This window comes from Lepus europaeus, chromosome 12, assembly GCF_033115175.1.
Source record: "Lepus europaeus isolate LE1 chromosome 12, mLepTim1.pri, whole genome shotgun sequence".
NCBI lineage: Eukaryota > Metazoa > Chordata > Mammalia > Lagomorpha > Leporidae > Lepus > Lepus europaeus.
The window spans coordinates 10,809,884-10,829,696 of record NC_084838.1 but is presented as its reverse complement, the minus strand read 5'-3'; the positions used below and the strand labels follow the sequence as shown (position 1 = coordinate 10,829,696).

Here is a 19,813-nt window from a genome sequence, read left to right as displayed (position 1 = left end):
AGGAGCTTCTTCCAGGTCTCCCACGTTGGGGCAGGGGCCCAAGGACTTGGGCCATCTTCTACTGCTTTCCCAGGCCATAGCAAAGTTGAATCAGAGGTGGAGCAGCCAAGACTTCAACCAGCACCCATATGGGATGCCAGCACTGCAGGCGGTAGCTTTACCTGCTGTGCCGCAGCACTGGCCCCTATTTGGGGTATATGTGTTTGTTTTTTAAAGATCTACTTTTTTGATAGGCAGAGAGAGAGAGAGGTCTTACATCTGCTGGTTTACTCCCCAAATGGCCACAGCAGCTGCAACTGGACCAATCCAAAACTAGGAGTCAAGAGGATTAACCTACTGTGCCACAGTGCTGGCCCCTATGATGTCAGTTTCTAAAAACTCTCTCTACATTATTAATCCTTTGCATCTACATTATAAAAATTTTAAGCTGTAAGTTTTTTATTGACTTTATGGTTTCACGCCATACAAAACATTTTCAGTTTTTATGTAAAATATTGTATCTTAGTTAAGTTCTCCTTTATCTCTAGATTTTGTAAATGTAGTTTCCAAGATTTTTTGTAAGATCTTTATTGTGTGTAAATTTTTATGTGTTTAAGCCACAAGAAATTGGAATACCAGCATCCCATATTGCAGTGACTGGGCAGTTCCTGTGCATCCAATCTAGTTTCTTGTAAATGTGCACCCTGAGAGGCAGTAGTTTATGAGCCAAATACTAGATCCCTCCATCCATGTGGGAGACCTGGATTGACTTCCAGGCTCCTCGTTTCAACCTACCCCATTCCCAGCTATTCTGAACATTCGGGAAATGAGCCAGCATATTGAAGATCTCTCTTTCTCTTCGTCTCTGCCTTTTGAATTAAAAAAACAAGCAGGCAAGCAAGCAGACATGCATGTGGGAGGTTATTTACAGATACTACGCCATTTTATAAAAAGACTTGAAAAATCCAAGGATTTTGGACCTAGGGTTCCAAGGACCAATCCCTTGTGAATACCAGCAATGGCTCGTATGTTTCAGTCTGCATCCCAACATAGGCCATGATTCCACCACTTTACAACTGAGTATTCTTATTTGGTTCTGCAAGAAAATGGGTTGTAAGGGGCTTCTAGAACTGGGTAGTCTGCTCCCAGATAATAGTTAGTATATTATGGCCCTTTATTATTTGTGAAGGTAAATTTTTAAGTCCTTATATCCTGTCTCTGAGAAGCCTTTATTCCTATGTTGAATTTCTATAAGTCATCTGTCTAGGGGTTCTCAAGATTTCCTGAAGGGGCTGGTGGCTGTGGTGTAGCAGGTAAAGCTGCCGCCTGCAGTGCCAGCATCCCATATGGATGCCAGTTCGCGTCCTGGCTGCTCCACTTCCAATCTAACTCTCTGCCATGGCCTGGGAAAGCAGTAGAAGATGTCTAAGTCCTTGGGTCCCTGCGACCAAATGGGAGACCTGGAAGAAACTCCTGACTCCTGGCTCCCGATCGGCACAGCTCCAGCTGTTGTGCCCATCTTAGGAGTGAACAAGCGGATGAAAGACCTCTCTCTCTCCCTCTCTGCCTCTGCCTCTCTGTGTAAATCTGCCTTTCAGATAAATAAATTAAAAAAAAAAAAAAAAGATTTCCTGAATTACAAGATTAGTAACATATTAGGGTTGTTTATATTAAAATTGCTGCTGTTAGACAGTTTTTGACCCACAAATAGGCAATTTCATATGCTTCAACCTAATACAGTACCTCTTACCTGAAATGCCTGGAATGACAAGTCTTTCAGATTTTGGATGCTTTGGATTTTCGAATCTATGCGTAGATTCATGTGGGCACTCAAAAATTTTGGATTTGCAGAATTACAGATTTCAGACTATGACTCCACAACTTGTAATTATAGTTGAAGTAGACAGCTGTCATACTAGGGTTTTATTTTGGAAGAACTTCCAGCCCAAAAGCAGAATTGCCTTTTGTTTCATGGGCCATTGTTTATTCATTCAGAAATGCCCTTTGAATGCTTACTCTGTGCAAGCCCCATGCTAGGTCTCATGGATATGCCTATGAATAAGATAAACTTGTCACTGATTTGAATGAGTCTGCAGTTTTACTGGAGGAAATAAACTGTTAATAAACATTACAGTAAAGTTGCATAAGAATTATAGAAGGAAGAATATTGCTGTGCAGTGAATGACACAAAGGATTTCTCATCCCAGTATTCTAGAAGGTTTCTTACTCAGTATTATCTAAGGGGTGAATGGTTGGGGTTGGGTAGGGTGCTGCATCTCAGGTGTGGTGTTGAAAATTAGAGGGAACAGCACGTTCTCAGACAGAGCTTGAGGAAATGCTCAGCAGTTTCACGGGGTGTATGTGGAGAGATGACCGAAAAGATAACAACTAGGATCCAGGTATTAAAAAGCCACAAAAGATTTGGGGCAATAGGAAGTCACTGAAGCGTTTCAACAGGCAAATCACATATTCAGGTTTAGAAGGCAGTAAGCAGAATAATTAAGAGTGGCCATCTAAAGTCAGGTTCAGGTTATCCTGACTCAGTTCCTAGTTCTGTATTCTAGCCATTAGCATTGGTCAGCTTAGCAAACCTAGACTTTTGTTTCTTTGTCTGTAAATTGGGATACAATATTTGTACCCTTATTTGTAGATTTGTCAGAATTTGCTTTTAGATAATACCTGAAAATGCATACTATGATACATAGTTCATACTAAGTAATTATATTATATATTTTATATAATATATATATATTATATATATATTTTAAGATAGATTTATTTATTTGAAAGGCAGAGTTACAGAGAGGCAGAGGCAGGGAGAGAGAGGTCTTCCATCTACTGGTTCACTCCTCAGATGGCTGCAACAGCCAGAGCTGTGCCAAGCCGAAGCTTCTTCTGGGTCTCCCACATGGGTGCGGGGACCCAAAGACTTGGGCCATGTTCTGCTGCTTTCCCAGACCATAGCAGAGAGCTGGATTGGAAGTAGAGCAGCCATTACGTGCTAAACCACAGCGCTGGCCCCCAAATGAAGTGTAAATAGCTACGTAGGGACCGGCACGTGGCATAGTGCTGCCTGCGGTGCTGGCGACCCATATGGGTGCCAGTTCGAGTCTTGGCTGCCCCACTTCCCATGCAGCTCTCTGCTGTGGCCTGGGAAAGCAGTAGAAGATGGCCCAAGTCCTTTGGCCCCTGTACCCATGTGGGAGACCCCAAGAAGCTCCTGGCTCCTGGCTTCGGATCGGCCCAGTTGCAGCCATTGTGGTTCTTTTGGGAGTGAACCAGCAGATGGGAGATTGACACCTCTCTCTCTCTCTCTTTCTCTTTTTCTGCCTTTCAAATAAATAATCTTTTAAAAATGGCAGCATAGTTATTGTTACTATTTATATTATCATTATTGATTTAAGAGCATTCTGAATACTTGCATAAGAATGCAGTAAAGTTAAGTATAGTCAAAGTTTTTATTAATTCATCAAAAGATAATTGTTACTTGGATTAGTGGCAAAGTAGTCTGTGTTGTCCACAAAGAATATGTTTCTGGAGCCCATTGGATTCCTGAAACTAGATAGTACTTTTGGGGCCGGCTTCATGGTACAGTAGGCTAATCCTCCGCCTGCGGTGCCAGCATCCCATATGGGTACCAGTTCTAGTCCTGGCTACCCCTCTTCCAATCTAGCTCTCTGCTATGGTTTGGGAAAGCAGTAGAAGATGGCCCAAGTGTATGGGCCCATGCACCTGCATGGGAGACCCGGAAGAAGCTCCTGGCTCCTGGCTCCTGGCTCCTGGCTTCGGATTGGTGCAGCTCCAGCCATTGCAGCCACCTGTGGAGTGAACCAATGGAAGGAAGACCTTTCTCTCTCTCCCTTTCACTGTCTGTAACTCTGCCTCTCAAATAAATAAATAAAATCTTTAAACAAAAAAAAGATAGTACTTTTATTGAAACCTAAACATAAATACATTTTTTTCCTTTTACATACATATCTATGATGATGTTTCATTTATAAATTTGATAAATTAAGTGATTGACAGTAACTACATCATAGATGAATTATAACAGTATAATAAAAAATATGTTGTCTTCCTCAAAATATGGACCGTAGTTTACCACAGGAAACTGAAACTGCAGCAGCCAAAACTATAGGTAAAGGGGGACTACTGTCCAGCTTGGGTGAATTTCCAATTAGAATCCTTGGCACTGTGATTACATGAGTACGGGGTATGAGGGAGAGGAAAAATAATGATGAGTCGAAGTACCTCAGATAGTTTTTGGAATGATAGAATATAAATAAACTGTCACTAACTACATTAGAATATTAGATTAATCAACATTTAAAGCTCATCTTCACCAATATTAAGTGACAGATAATACCCAGAGGCGAACTTTATGAATCTGAAGAACTGAAATTGATCCTTTCTCACATGTAGGAGTAAAACCTCTGAATTGGTTTGGAGCAGAATAAATGTAATTTGAAGTTTCTCTCTTTTGTTGTTGCATATTTCCTTTTTTCCTTTCTTCCTATTTATTTGTTCATTTTTTAAGGAAAAGAGTTTATTGGGAAAAACCCAGCAGGCCGGAGGGAAGGGGTGAAGAAGGAAAAAGAGTAAGAGAGAGAGGAGAGAAGAGATAGCTAGGAAAGGAGAGTGAGCAGAGAGGAGAGCAGAGAGCCACGTGTTCAGGAACAGGTCCTTTTAAAACTTTGCCAGAGTGCAGGCAGGGAAGTAGGAGCAGTGAATCCCATTAGGATGGGGGTGGGACTAACACTGGTGGTTGGGCCATGTGGCTACCTGGCTTCCAGCAATGGTGGCAGGGGCTAGAGCCTAGGATGGTGTCAGGGCATAGATCACTCCATAGATAAGACTGTGCCATTTTCCTAACATTCCCCTCTTTTGTTTTTTATAAAGCAGGCATTGTATGGGATTACAAAAGTCCAGGAGGGGTAGAGGGATGGTGATCTGTCTTTGGAGCTACTTCCTGCTGACATGGTGTGATGAGGTACTCTTCGCTGGCATGGGGTGATGTCTCAAGCCACTCTCTGGAGGTGGGGTGCGGAGGGAGGGGCTGAGTATATCTTTGTAGCAGCATTTGGTTGACTGCCTGGTTCCTGAAGGCCTTGGTTCCTTCTATTATCACCTGCTGTAAACATTTAAACAGACACTGTAGTATAAAAGACAGGGTGAGAATAGCAACCAATGTTCCTAAGAGTGGTATTAACTAGGTAATGAGAGGATTTTATAAAGGAAAGGAAATGGGGGGCGGGGTGTCTCTGGACCCTTGTGAGGACAGTTTGATGGACGTGGTTTAAAGCCTATCCCAACCAAGACCGGGAGAAAGGCCACTCAACTTTTGCAGGTAGAGGGGTTTGTCTTTGGAGAAATTCTGAAATCATACAACATTAAGTGGGGGAGAAGACCATCAATACACACAGGTTAGGAGTAGAACCATTGATGTTAGGGTAGAGGCTATGATTACAAAGGAATGAGGCCCAAGTGGACTGGATACAAAGGACAGAGTCATGATTACAGGACCTAAGAAAGGTGCTGTCTCAGCCAAATAGAAACTGATCTTTCTTCCTTTTTAGCTCTGTAATTTTCTCGTTTTAATTTATTACTTTGTTATTTATTTCTATTAGGTTGAAATAAATAGAAGTTGTAATTTTTGCAGATCAGGAAATATTCAACCAGAAATGAATTTTTTTTTAAAATTTATTTATTTGAAAGTCAGAGTTACACAGAGAGAGGAGAGGCAGAGAGAGAGAGAGAGGTCCTCCATCCAATGGTTCACTCCCCAATTGGCCACAAGGGCCGGAGCTGCGCCGATCCAAATCCAGGAGCCAGGATTCTTCCGGGTCTCCCACACGGGTGTAGGAACCCAAGGACTTGGGCCATCCTCCACTGCTTTCCCAGGCCATAGCAGAGAGCTGGATTGGAAGCAGAGCAGCCGGGTCTCAAGCCGGTACCCATATGGGATGCCAGCACTTCAGGCCAGGGCATTAACCTGCTGTGCCACAGCACCATCCCCTGAAATTGTTAAATATTCGCAAATTCATACAGTTTATCCAATGATAGTCTTGTTCTGTGAGAATTTTGAACTGCAGTTCAGAGGGTTTATTTCAAGTTAGAGAAGCAAAGACCATCTGAGGATATGTTGCTTTGATGGCCTATGGACAAGTAGAACTGAGCCTCATAAAGTACCTTAATTAAGCCTGGCGTCATCATTTCTGTTCTGATTAATTGGCTCTAGAAGGACTTGATTCAGCCAGAGTTTTTTTGTTAGATTTACTAATAGCCTTTTTTTTTTTTCTTTCCTCCATGATTGTAAAAATAGTATATAGAAATTATGACATTCAGAAAATACATAAAGCTATAAAGAAGAAATTTTTAAAAATCACTTGTAATTTCACCATCCAATGATAAAGTTGTTTTTTGGTATATTTCATTCTTGATTAATTCGAGTGAATGTGGACATCTGCTTTTTTGTTTGTTTGTTTGTTTGTTTGTTTTTAAAGTTTCCTAAGTGGCTATTTTCAGTGTGGTCCCTAGAATGGTGTTACTAAAATAAAAACAACATAAAACTATTGTTAGGTAATAAGGATAGTAGTATAGCAGCTTGTAGTTTTATTGTGTTTTTATTGTTTTTTTTTTTTTTAAAGATTTAATTACTTATATTTGAAAGGCAGAGATACAGAGAAAGAAAAGAGAGATTAGTCTTCCATGTGCTGGTTCACTCCCTAAATGGCTACAACAGCCAGGGCTGGACCAGGCCGAAGCCAGGAGCTTCTTCCTTGTCTCCCACATAGATGCAGGGTCCCAAGGACTTGGGCCATCTTCCACTGCTTTCCCAGGTGCATTAGCAGGGAGCTGGATCGGAAGTGCAGCAGCCAGGACTTGAACTGGCACCTGTATGGGATGCTGGCACTGCTGACAGAGGTTTAGCCTTCTGTGCCGCAGCACCAGCTCCTTGTTATTATATTTTTAGTTCTCTGAATTTATCAACTAGTGTATTGCCACCCTCTTATTGGCAAAGCTATCTAGGTTTTTTTTTTTTTTAATATTTTATTTATTTATTTGAGAGGTAGAGTTACAAACAGTGAGAAGGAGAGAGAGAAAGGTCTTCCCTCTGTTGGTCCACTCCCCAGATGGCCACAACTGCCGGAGCTGCGCTGATCTGAAGCCAGGAGCCAGGTGCCTCCTCCAGGTCTCCCACGTAGGTACAGAGGCGCAAGGACTTGGGCCATCCTCCACCGCTTTCCCAGGCCACAGCAGAGAGCTGGACTGGAAGAGGAGCAGCTGGGACTAGAACGGGGGCCCATATGGGGCGTCTGCCCCAAAGCTGTCTAGTTTTATGCATGAGCAACATGAGATGTAGAGAGAGTAATTTGGATACCCAAACTCACAAAAAACCTGGACTCCTACTTTTGGTGAATGCTTTTTCTTATTGTTAAAATACTGTAACTCCCAGCAATCATTACTTAATTCATTCAGTACTTATTAAGCACTCAAATATGGGTTCAAAAGTAAAGTGTATGGGAAGTATTAAAATAATGAGTACCCTGGCATGGAGGGAAATAGTATGGGGAGTACCATGGTAAAATGTGTGCTTTCAGGTATTTCACCAGACAGAGTGGAATAGACAACAAAAGCAAACAAAACCAGAAGTCCAGATGATAATTAATGAAAATGTAAAATTAAAAACTCAAGGAGAAAATAAATTTTAGGGCCATTATAAAAAAATAGATTTCTTAGAGTTAACAGCCAGCCATGCTGGAGCCTGGAGAAGACTAGGCTGTTGCCCTCCACCCCTACCTCTGCTCCTTCCTGCTGCTGGCTGCCTGCACCCCTGGCCCAGGAGGACTTTTTCCAGCAACCTGTTAAAACATGGTAGATTCTGTGAATTTCTGGGCATTCAGAGACATGTCTTACCCAAGAATATTAAAAAGGCATTTAGGAAATGGTTGCTGAAGTGGCACACAGATGAAAATCCTGAGAATAAAGATGAAGCAGAGGAAAAATTCAGACGAGTAGCTGAGGCCTATGAGGCGTTACCTTATGCTAAAAAATGGGACAACCATGACCAATCGGGGAAGAAGGATTGAATGGTGGAGGAGGCGAACTCATTCTGTGACCGTCATTTGAGTTTAGCTTCACATTCCATAGCCCAGTTGATGTCTTCAGGAAATTTTTTGATGGAAAGGACCCATTTTCATTTGATTTCTTTGAGGACCCATTTCTTTAAGGATTTTTTTGGGGGGAATCATAGGGTCCCAGGGGAAACAGGCAAAGCCCAAGCTCATTTTCCTCTGCCTTCAGTGGGTTTCCATTCTTTGAAGGTGGATTTTTTTTTTTCTTTTAATACAGGTTATTCTTCTTTTGGGTCACTGGGTCACAGAGCCCTTCATTCTCTTCCATATCATTTGGTGATAGTGAGATACACAACTTTATATCAGCAGGGCTGGCACCATGGCCTAGTAGGCTAAGCCTCCAGCTGTGGTGCCAGCATCCCATATGGGCACCAGTTCATATCCCAGGTGCTCCTCTTTTGATCCAGCTCTCTGCTTATGGCCTGGGAAAGCACTAAATGATGGCTTAAGTGCTTGGACCCCTGCACCTACATAGAAGACTCAAAAGAAGCTCCTGGCTCCTGGATCTGGATTGGCTGAGCTCTGGCCGTTGTGGCCATCTGGGGAATACAAGACCTTTCTATCTCTCCCTCTCTCTTTCTGTAACTCTACCTCTCAAATAAAAGTCTTTTGAAAAAAAAATCAGCTACTAAAATAGTTAATGGCAATAAAATCACTACAGAGACAATTTTTTAACAATGGTCAAGAGTAGAAGTTGAAGAAAATGGGCAGTTAAAGTCCTAACAATACATGGTGAGGAGCAGTTGCTGCGCTTGGATAACAACTGTTTCAGAGCACACATTTAACAGAAATGTTAAACTATTATAAGCACCATTTGAGGATTAATAGGAACATTTTTTGAAGATTTCATATGAACTCAACTTTCAGTACAATTGTACCAAATCTGAAGTATTTATAAATAGCTCATTGAAGCACCTGTTTGTCATAGACTTTGAAGTTTATTATTGGGACCAAGTAAATAGGACCTAGGACCTTGTGTTTTTTGTGTTTTTTGTTTTTTTTTTTTTCTTTTTGCCTTTAAAATTGTTGTACATCTCTGTATCTTCTTTTTATTTTTACTAAATGTAATTCAAGTGAGCCGTGACTCTTCGTTAGTGGTAGGACAAAATTGTATACTAACACCAGCATGAATCTGCTTTTCCATTGCATTTGAAATGTGAGCCAAGTAGTGTCAGCCTACAGTGAGGTTAACATTGCCAGGATGAATCTTCTGTAGAAGCAATTTCGTTACTTTCAGTATCTGGTGGTGAAAGATATTGATGTATTAATGGTGATACATTTCTGGTTTAATATAAATTAAGGCTGTAGTTGTACATGAAAGCTGGTAATTTAGTAAGTTTTGACAGTTAAATTATTAAATACGTAATGTTAAGCTTAGGTTTAAAAAAGTAAAGCTGGTAAGCTGGGTCTTCTGTCATTTTTTGTTTGTTTATTTGCTTGTTTGTTTTGAGATTTAAAAATATTTATTAGAATCAAGGACCTCCAGCCAGAGCAGCATGGAGGAGGGCTTCCAAGAGAGGAAAACCCAAAGGAGATTGGTGGCAGTTGGCTTAAGTACAATTTTGAAGGAAAAAAAATGTCATTTGCTTTTAAAAAAGAAATGCAAATTTGCATTTTTGTGTGTATGTGAGTGGGATCTGTAGCCTTCTTGTGTCTGTATGATTTTGTGCCTGGTCATCTGGTGTCACTGTATTAGCATTTCATCCAACTCATGAAGGTGAATTCCAAGCTTACATTATATTTTCTTCAGTATATTTTGAGATTGTATTCAGACTTTCCTATTCATAAGTAATGATTTAGCAATTAATTGGGCTTTTTTGGTAACAATTCTGTGAGGGAAGGAATAAACATTAAGCAAAGAAACAGTTAAGCAGTGTTTTCATTTTTTAAAAGATTTATTTTTTTACAGTAATCAATCCATTTTTTTTTTTTTTGTAGGATTTATTCATTTGAAAGTCAGAGTTACACACACAGAAAAGGAGAGGCAGAGAGAGAGAGGTCTTCCATCCACTAGTTCATTCCCCAGTTGGCCACAACAGCCAGAGCTGCGCCGATCCAAAGCCAGGAGCCTGGAGCTTCTTCTGGGTCTCCCACGTGGGTGCAGGGGTCCAAGGATTGGCCATCTTCTACTGCTTTTCCCAGGCCATAGCAGAGAGCTGGATCAAAAGTGGAGCAGCCTAGACTCAAACCAGTGCCCATATGGGATGTCAGCATGGCAGGTCACAGCTTTACCTGCTACACCACAGTGCTAGCCCCTAAAGGATTTATTTTTTTTTATTTGAATGGTAGAGTTATGGGGAACAGTGAGAGAGAGAGCTAGAGATATCTTTCATCTGCTGGTTTACTCCCCAAATGGCTGCAATGGTCAGGGTTGGACAAGGCTGAAGCTAGGAGTCAGAAACTTCATCTGGTTCTCCCATATGGGTGCAGGGGCCCAAGCACTGGGGCCATCTTCTGCTGCTTTCCTAGGCACTTTGGCAGGGAGCTGGATCAGAAGTGGAGCAGCCAGGACTTAAACCGGCACCTGTATGGGATGCCGGCATTGTGGGCAGTGGCTTAACCTGTTATATCACAATGCCACCCCTAATTTTTTCATTCTTAAAATTATGTTCTAGTTTTCTAGGGTATTTTTAATGTACAATCACTTAAGGACAATATACATAGTAAAGTCATGGAATGATTTAGGTGTGAGCAGAAATAAAGGTTTTTTGTTTTGTTTCTCAAAAAAAAAAAAAAAAAAAGATTCCTAGGAATTGGTGACTGTGAAGAGAGACTGATTAAGGGAGTGATCATAATGGTTCCTAAATTTCATACCAGAGCCTGGGGAAGTGTTGGGGGAAAATGAGAAGCTTGTTTGGCAGGAAAAATGTATTTAGCTTTGAACATATGTTGGATAAAATCTGTACACGCCAATCAAGTAGAGGATATGTAACTAACAGGCAAAAAAGGCAACACAGGATGAACTTATGGCTGGAGGCCTAGAAAAAGAAGTTGTTTATGTTGAGGGAATAATTGATGCTTATTATCATTCCTTATTTCCAGATATCTTTTTTCTTTTTTCAGGAGTTATTCATTTATGCATTTGAAAGAGTTACAGAGAGAGAGGAAGAAACAGAGGCAGAGAGAGAGAATCTTCCATCTGCTGGTACACTCACCAGATGGCCGAAACAGCCATTGCTGGGCCAGGGCGACGTTGGGAGCCAGAAGCTTCATCCTGGTCTCCCATATGGGCTGTCTTCAGAGCTTTTCCCAGGCTATCAGCAGGGAGCTGGATCAGAAGTAGAGCAGTCAGGACACAAACCGGAGTCCATATGGGATGCTGGCCTTGCAAGCAGCAGCTTTATTCTCTGTGCCACAGTGCCAGCCCTCTTCCAGATATCTTACTGCTTTGCATATGAGTAGCCTAAATGTTTTTGAGTAGAGAGCCATTGTGTGCTATAGAATTGGCAGTTACAGAAATCTGTGGTTCTTCATGATTCAGAGGAGGCAAGCATTAAGCAGTGTAACATGATTGGTGGGGAACATTGGCTGTTTTAGTTATATAGGCACTCCCTATGTGCTAGGTTTTGGGGAACCCATTTTGTATACACTGTCTTTTTTTTTTTAAGATTTATTTATTTATTTATTTGAAAGGCAGAGTTACAAAAAGGGAGAGGGAGGGAGAGAGACATCTTCTATCTGCTGGTTCACTCCCCAAATGGTTGCAACAGCCAGAGCTGGGCCGATCTGAAATCAGGAGCCAGGAGCTTCTTCCAGGTCTCCCACGTGGGTACAGGGGCCCAAGGACTTGGGCCATCTTCTACTGCTCTCCCAGGCCATAGCAGAGAGCTGGATCGGAAATGGAGCAGCTGAGATTTTAATAGGCACCTATATGTGATGCCGGCACTGCAGGCAGTGGCTTTACTTGCTATGCCACAGCACCTGCCCCCACTGTCTATTTTTTAAACGATGCTGTGAAATAGGGATTTTTGTCCTCATTTTTCAGATGATTAAACTGAGGCTAGGAGTAAGTAATATTAGAGCAGGATTTGAACCAGATGGGTACTTTGGTACTGTTGGTCTTTTTACTGTTCTGTACTTCCCCTAGTTTTCTATCAACACTTGTCAAACATTGCTTATCAGGCTTATATTGTAATAGATTTTTTTATTTCTTTGCCTTCGTGTACTAACATGTTATATGGATAGAAAGTGCTTCAGATTTAAAATATAAATTCATTGAATTCCAATTATGAATGGTCATTTACCTGCAGTGAGAAAGCATTTGTATAAAATAAATGAAAAATAACAGTTGAATCACATGAAGTATTTCTCTACCAGGTGTGCAGACCTCCTACAATGCTTAGAAATGCCAACATGGTTCCCTAGCACCACACTCCTGGTGACCTGAAAAGTGTCATCATTTATGACACTACCAGAAAAACCACAATATAACCCCAATTTTCATTATTCTAAATAGAAACAAGTATGCATATTCATGAAGCTTCTTGTAATTTTTGAGGTTGGGTGGAGATAGGTACACTTCCTAAGTATGTGCTATTTCTGGAGATCTCAGAATTGGTAACATTTTCTTTACTTTTCCCTTGGGGAAAAAACAGATTTTAAAGTTTCTTAATATTGGTCAATATCCAAGAAATCATGAGGAAGATGACTAGTACTGAATTTTTAGTCTTCCAGCTAGGACTTGTTGTGCAGCTGAATTATGTTTTCTAGGTTACTGTGTACTGTTCACGTACTTCCTTTCTTTAATATTGCTCTTTGTTTGGAAAATGTCACAAGAAAATAGGAATTTCCCCTCACCATTACCCCTCAGGCAGTGTGTTTCAGTTTAATTTCTGACTCTTTCCTGACTATTACCCCTTCTTGCTACCAGTAGAAATTCTGTTTATCTGCTCAAAGGGGGATTCCAGACAGACGAGGAAACAGCTTTCAAATGCTGCACTGCGGCCACACAAAGTCAGCCCCCCCCCGCCCGCCCCCGCCTTCCTCCCCCCCCTTCCTCCCCCCCCCCATCCACCATGCAGTCCGCATATTGGGGTGCACCTCTCTGGTGATGAATTATGAATTGCCAAAGATGCCAGAGTGTGTTCATGCACATGCGTCTTCTTTCCCCTCCTCCTTTCTTCCTTTTCCCAAGCCCCCTCTTCTCCCTGTTTCCCCTCCTACTTCTTTTCCCCTCCCTCTGTGTCTCAATTCTGCAGTACTCAGGGCTGAACCACATTCCTGCTTTGCAAGGCTTTCTGTTAAGGATGTATTGTGGCTTTTGTTTGGATTGCAGCATGCAGAATTACAGGTAATATTCTGAAATTGAGCTAAACAGATAAATTCTGTTGAAATGTTTGTAAAGAGGCAAAAATATTGCATTGGATTCAGTGAGGAAGATAAGTTATCTTGGGTAATTTTATTCGTGGTAATTGTAGTGAAATGTTTTCAGAAATGCTGTAGCAAATTTCTTTTCTGCCCCAAAAGGCTCAAATGAAAGAAAAAAGGGGTGGAATGATCTGACTGTGATTGCTTTTGTTTTATAATGATCCTGAAAGCTTGATGTGGCTGCTCCTTCTTTCTAAAGTCAGAAGCAATTAACATAGGGGTGTAATTGAAGGTAATGGTGAATAGTGGTGCTAGGAGGGGTAGAGTGGGAGGGTAATGCCAGCCTGGGCTAGCCGAGTTCTTTGATTAGGGCACTGAATGCAAAATATAAAATGCTCTCTCCTTTTCTTCTGTCAGCTGTTCAGAGGAGACTCATTACAACTCCTGCTGAAGCTCCTAACCTTCCTTCTCTTCCGCCCCTTCTCCCTGCCCTCACTTGGCCTGAAGATGTTGCCCCCCAGAGTTTGCCTTACCCCCCTGGTGCTATGTGTGTGGTGAACCTGGCACCATGGCCACATCTGAGACTGGCCAGACAGCTGCTGCTGGCTCTCCCTATTCCGGGAAGGATTTAAAGGGGAATTGCACTGCAGACAATGCACCAGAGCGGCAGCACCAGGAACTTGGGGACTAAGGCTCCTCTGCCATTATTACACACATGCAAAGCTGACCGCAATGACAGGAGCTGCTCCTTCGAACTGCTGGCAGCAGCCAAGCGGCAGCATGAAGTGAGAGATGGCTCCTGAGCTCAAGATGAACTCCAGCTCCACCTTGGATGGTAATCAGAGCAGCCGCCCTTTTTGCCTCTTGGCACTTGGTTATTTGGAAACTGTCGACTTTTGCCTTTTGGAAGTGCTTATTATTGTTTTTCTAACTGTATTGATCATTTCTGGCAACATCATTGTGATTTTTGTATCTCATTGTGCACCTTTGCTAAACCATCACACCACAAGTTACTTTATCCAGACTATGGCATATGCTGACCTTTTGGTTGGGGTAAGCTGCCTGGTCCCTTCTTTATCACTCCTGCACTACCCCCTTCCAGTAGAGGAGTCACTGTCTTGCCAGATATTTGGTTTTGTAGTGTCAGTTCTGAAGAGTGTCTCCATGGCCTCTCTGGCCTGTATCAGCATCGATAGATATATTGCCATCACTAAACCTTTAACCTATAACACACTGGTGACACCCTGGAGGCTACGTCTGTGTATTTTCCTGATTTGGCTTTATTCCAGCCTGGTCTTCCTGCCTTCCTTTTTCCACTGGGGCAAACCTGGATATCATGGAGATGTGTTTCAGTGGTGTGCAGAGTCCTGGCACACCGATCCCTACTTCACCCTGTTCATCGTGATGATGCTATATGCCCCAGCTGCCCTCATTGTCTGCTTCACCTATTTCAACATCTTCCGCATATGCCAACAGCACACAAAGGAAATCAGCGAAAGGCAAGCCCGCTTCAGCAGCCAGAGTGGGGAGACTGGGGAAGTGCAGGCCTGTCCAGACAAGCGCTATGCTATGGTCCTGTTCCGCATCACTAGTGTATTTTACATCCTCTGGTTGCCGTATATCATCTACTTCTTGTTGGAAAGCTCCACTGGCCACAGCAACCGCTTTGCATCCTTCTTGACCACCTGGCTTGCTATTAGTAACAGTTTCTGCAATTGTGTCATTTATAGTCTCTCCAACAGTGTCTTCCAAAAGGGACTAAAGCACCTCTCAGGGGCCATGTGTACTTCTTGTACAAATCAGACCACAGCCAAGGATCCTTACACAGTTAGGAGCAAAGGCCCCCTAAATGGATGTCACGTCTGAGATGAATCACGTATTTGGTCACTCTGTGTGTGGCCCTTTTTTCCCCCTCCTTTTTATCTCTTTATATTCCTAGTTCACTAGGAAATCCAGGACAGAATAATTGGACTCTAAGTGATAGCTAGCAAATGATCCATCCAGACGCCTTCTAAGTTTACAGATACGATTTTCTGAAAACGTTTTTGAATCACAAGAGTCAAGAGTCAGTATCATGAAGATAAATTGCTCTAGGTTCCAATTTTTGAAATGTCATGGAAATGACTACAGTTCTCAGATTTAAAAGGAATAAAGCCATATCTAACACCTCTCTCCAGCTGGCATGACTGAACCTGGGTGTGAACGGCGTCAGCATTTTGAAAAGTCATTTTCTTGTTGCTTTTCTGGGTTCTTTCCAGCTACTTTGGCTTCATGTGCAATTGTTTTCTTTTAACAGGGAATATTAGAATATACTGATTAATTAAAAGGATTTTTAATTTATTTTTTACATATGGAAGTATAACTGCTCTGTAATTTTCAACACTATCATTTAGAAAGTTAATTGTTTTATGTTTTATTCTCATGAGAGAATTCTCAGTGGGATGAATAATGTGAATAGTTGTAGAATACTTTTAGAATTTTTTAAGGAACCATAAAGCAAAATTACAGTTAAATCATTTAGTTTATGAAACCCAAGCCACTTTTTGTGTCATACTTTGCAGAAATCTAAAGACTTGTGTGCAGAGAAGTGATTGTGTTCCAGTATTTTGCCAATGCCTTTGTGTATGTGTACATTGAGAATATTTGAATTGAATTAGTTTTCCCTTTTAAAGTAAAGTATGTTTAAGCTAAAAAATAAATAATAGACTGAGAGTTGTAAATGATAAAGGTATGTGAAAAATGTGTCTGTAGTGTTCTTTTTATTTCAAAGATTTTTGAGATAGTGGCACAGCAGGGAGAATGGTTTCATAAGTAACTGGATCAAAAATATATACTGAACCAACTCATTTTTAAAATAGAGGAAGTTAATTCAGGTATTTTCTTTATAGTTAAACAAAATCAACTAATTTGGCATCAACTGATTATATTTTAAAACTGTTTTTCAGTTAGTGTTAAGGAATCCACATTTGAAGGGTGGGGGGATTTTTGGCAAATCTAAGTCTTCTGTTGCTGTTCTTTTTCTGGAAAAAAAAAAAATCCTTTGCCATACAGTTCTTTATCATTTTTTTTCTTGTTTTTATTTTTCTGAAGTACTAGCAAAATCTATAGGATTTCATTGTTGTGTGGAATTATTATTGTAAGTGGTTATGTGTTTTCATGTGGTTGTGATGTTTTCACCTTTTGGAGCAAGAGGCTTATTTTTCTAAAAGGAGAGAAAGATTTCCAGCAGTTCCCCGCATGAGAGGATTTCCTCTGCTTTTCTACTCGTTTTCATGTTTTCGAAATATTCAGGGGAAATACTTGATCTCTGCCTTTGGCTGGATGTTATAATCTGAATGTGACAGTGCTGTTCAGTGAGATGAAAGATGGAAGAAACCCAAGGGACATGGGCTAAAATGGATTCCTAAATCCAAGAAAGGACACAAGTATTTATAAAACAGGCAAACATGCTTTGATTTTGCATCATGATTTTAGAAACCCCCTCCCCCTTTTAAAATAATTGACAGTGTTCTTACAGTTTTAAATTTGATTTTAAACTCAAATATGTTGTATTTAAATTTTTATTGTATAAAGCATTTCGAACTTCAGATTCTGGGCTCTTCCCAAAAACTTTCTGGCTGTCTTTATCTAGTGTTATCAAATTTTATTCCAAGCATTTTCAGAATTTAGAACTCATACTGAAATTGCAGATTATGTTAGAAATTACTTTGTTAAATTGTCATTTCACGTGGAAAACCTTTTCTATTGGATTGTGAAAAATATAGTTGCGTGTCTTTTCTCTTTATTTATGTTATACAAATCTTTAAAAATCTGTCTTATTTTATATGTAACAGAGTATAACCTGTTCAGATTTTCAGTTTGTAAATTTTTAGTTCAGCAAATATGGGAATCTGAAAAGTTTTAATTTTTATAGAAAATTGATTTTTTTTTTTTTTTTTAGGAAAAGGTTTTGAGAGTGGAAAAGAATATTTTAAGTTTTAGTAATGGCCAATGAAGTTTTTTTTTTTTTTAAGCTAAGCTTTTAATTCCGTTTTTCCTTAAACTTGGTATTTATTTGAGAGAGAGCTCCTATCTGCTTATTCACTCCCCTAAATGCCTGCAGTGACTAGGATGGGATCTGGAGCTCAATCCAGGTCTCCTACATGGGTGGCAGGAACCCAGTTGCTTGCTGTCTCTGCCTTCCTAAGTCTGTATTAGCAAGAAGCTGAAGTCAGGAACTGGAGCCAGTTATACCAGGTATCTCAGATGTGAGGTGTGGGTGGCTTAATTGTTAGGCTAAACACTGACCCCCAGAAAGGCCACTGTTTTAATGAACTTTTAATTAAAAATGTTTACATACTTATAACAAATTTGGATTTTATTGGAGGGGTTTTTTTTTTTTCACATTAGGATCTTTGTGATTGTCTCAAGCCCAAAACTAAAATAGAAACTAAGCAGATGCTGTAATTTTAAAGAAAAATACTTGTTTAATCATTAGGTGTCCTTCCAGTTTACCTTGCCTTCATTATACTGTATAAAACTCTAATGTTTCTTCCAGAAATCAGTTCCGTTATCCTCACGCAGTCATTGTCTGCTTTGTTTTTACTTTAGTTTGTGGTGAATGTGCTGTTGGGGATGAGGATATGCACCTGGACAGTCATAAAAGTCTTTAGTGGCAGGGGCATTTCTAGATGATAGGTTTTGAGAGTTTGCATTTCACTAATCTTTTTATCCTGGCATTTTTAAAGCAAAACCTGATGATGTTTGGGATTAAATACTAATCTGAGTAGTTCAGCATGAGAAAAAAAAAATGTATTTTTAGGCTCTGTTACCTTGGATAGCTCTTTTAACTTTATATGGTAAGTGACTGATATCAGAGGAGGAACGTGCTTTTGCTGACTGTGCTAAAATTATTTCATAGTAAATTTTTAAAATAAGGTTATACTAATTGTTACATTTGTAAACTAGTTGTGTGTGTTTATGCGGTGGTTTCAGTGCAGGTGTTTTTTCCTCTTAGAGTTGAAACATAATTAGAGATGAACCCGTGCTGCACTTCCCTGAGAGCACTGTCTTACACCACAGGGGATATTTGAATTTTTTATGGACCTGTTGACTCTTATCACAAATTCCATTTTGGAAAAGCGTTTCTTTAAGTTTTCTTGCTGGATAAATTCTTTTGAGCCGAATGGCTTTTCCTTTTTACTTGAATAATTATCTCAGTGTTTTAAGGGTTGAGAAAACTTGAATTTTTGTACTATCAATGAATTATCCAACTGTGTACTTGAAAATGAAGCAACAGGGTAACTGGCTCCCAGATAGTGGAGTGGTTTCTGGGAGAGCTCCCTCAGCTTTTCAAGTTTATTTGAAAAACCTACACAGTGACTTTGTAGGAAACATCTTAATTTCACAGACTTTTTTTAATCATAAAATATTCTTGACATAAATTATTGGCACATCAGAGTATATTGATATGTGAACAGATTTTGGGAAGGTTAAAAATGGGCACTATGAGAATTTTTAAGTCTTCACAAATCATTTCATATGTTTATTTTGCATAATTTTTCAGATTGAAGGAAAACTACAATAATTAAATATGCTTATTATTTTGAAGATCTTGGAAATATTGTACACATTTCTAAGAATGACTGTAAATGAGTCATTTGATTTTTCTTCGAAATTTGAGCATCGTGATAAAACAAATTAACTTTAAGAATCAAAAAATCTAGGTTTCTCTTACTAAATAACTATGTTTGTAAATTATGGCATGTCACTTCTCTAAACAGTTTATCCTGAGAGGAGATAATGATCTTTTCAATTAGATAATGGATGTGATGAAAGTATTGTATAAATTGTAAAGTGCTTTGCAAATAAAAAATTATTGCTGTTATGTGTCTCTACCATGCTTTTAAATGTAACAAAGCCAAATGTCATTTACTTCCTCACATGAAGATCTTTGAGGCACGGTGCTGGATCACTGCTTCATGCTTGTTCACAATCCCAGACCTGAAAGGAAAGGCAAATAAAATCCTCACTTCTCCAGAAAGATAATAATCTTAAATTCAACATAAAACTGCTTTCATTTGTTTTATTTGCTTGTCTGCGTACTCTCTGAAGGCAAGGGATATAGTGTCTCTTGATACCTTTATCTCAATTCTAACATGTGACCTGGCCTAGAGCAGAAGTTTAGTGAATTTTACAGAATGAATGAATGGCTGTTTCTGATTATTACTTCTAGTCACTAACTTATCCTTGTATATGGAATTATATGGCACTGATGTTAAAAGGTAGTCCAGAGCCTCATACACAACCATTTTGGTCTAGTGCTCTACTCTAAATAGTGAATTTCTCTTTTTAGTACTAAGAGTGTAGTGTGCGAATATAAGTCTTCTATGTAACAGGTAACTTTATTCCTA

General features: G+C 40.0%; 2 protein-coding genes and 1 pseudogene across 5 annotated transcripts in view; all 3 read left to right on the top strand.

Moving 5' to 3' along the window:
* Positions 1–19,813, top strand: part of RABGAP1 (RAB GTPase activating protein 1) — a 188,919-nt gene that overhangs the window by 105,652 nt on the left and 63,454 nt on the right. The gene's annotated exons all lie outside the window — the stretch shown is intronic.
* Positions 4,195–8,899, top strand: LOC133771830 (dnaJ homolog subfamily B member 6-like; annotated as a pseudogene).
* Positions 14,231–15,327, top strand: GPR21 (G protein-coupled receptor 21). Its single transcript, XM_062206902.1, has one exon. The coding sequence runs from the start codon at positions 14,232–14,234 to the stop codon at positions 15,285–15,287; it is 1,056 nt and encodes a 351-aa protein (XP_062062886.1). The 5' UTR covers position 14,231; the 3' UTR covers positions 15,288–15,327.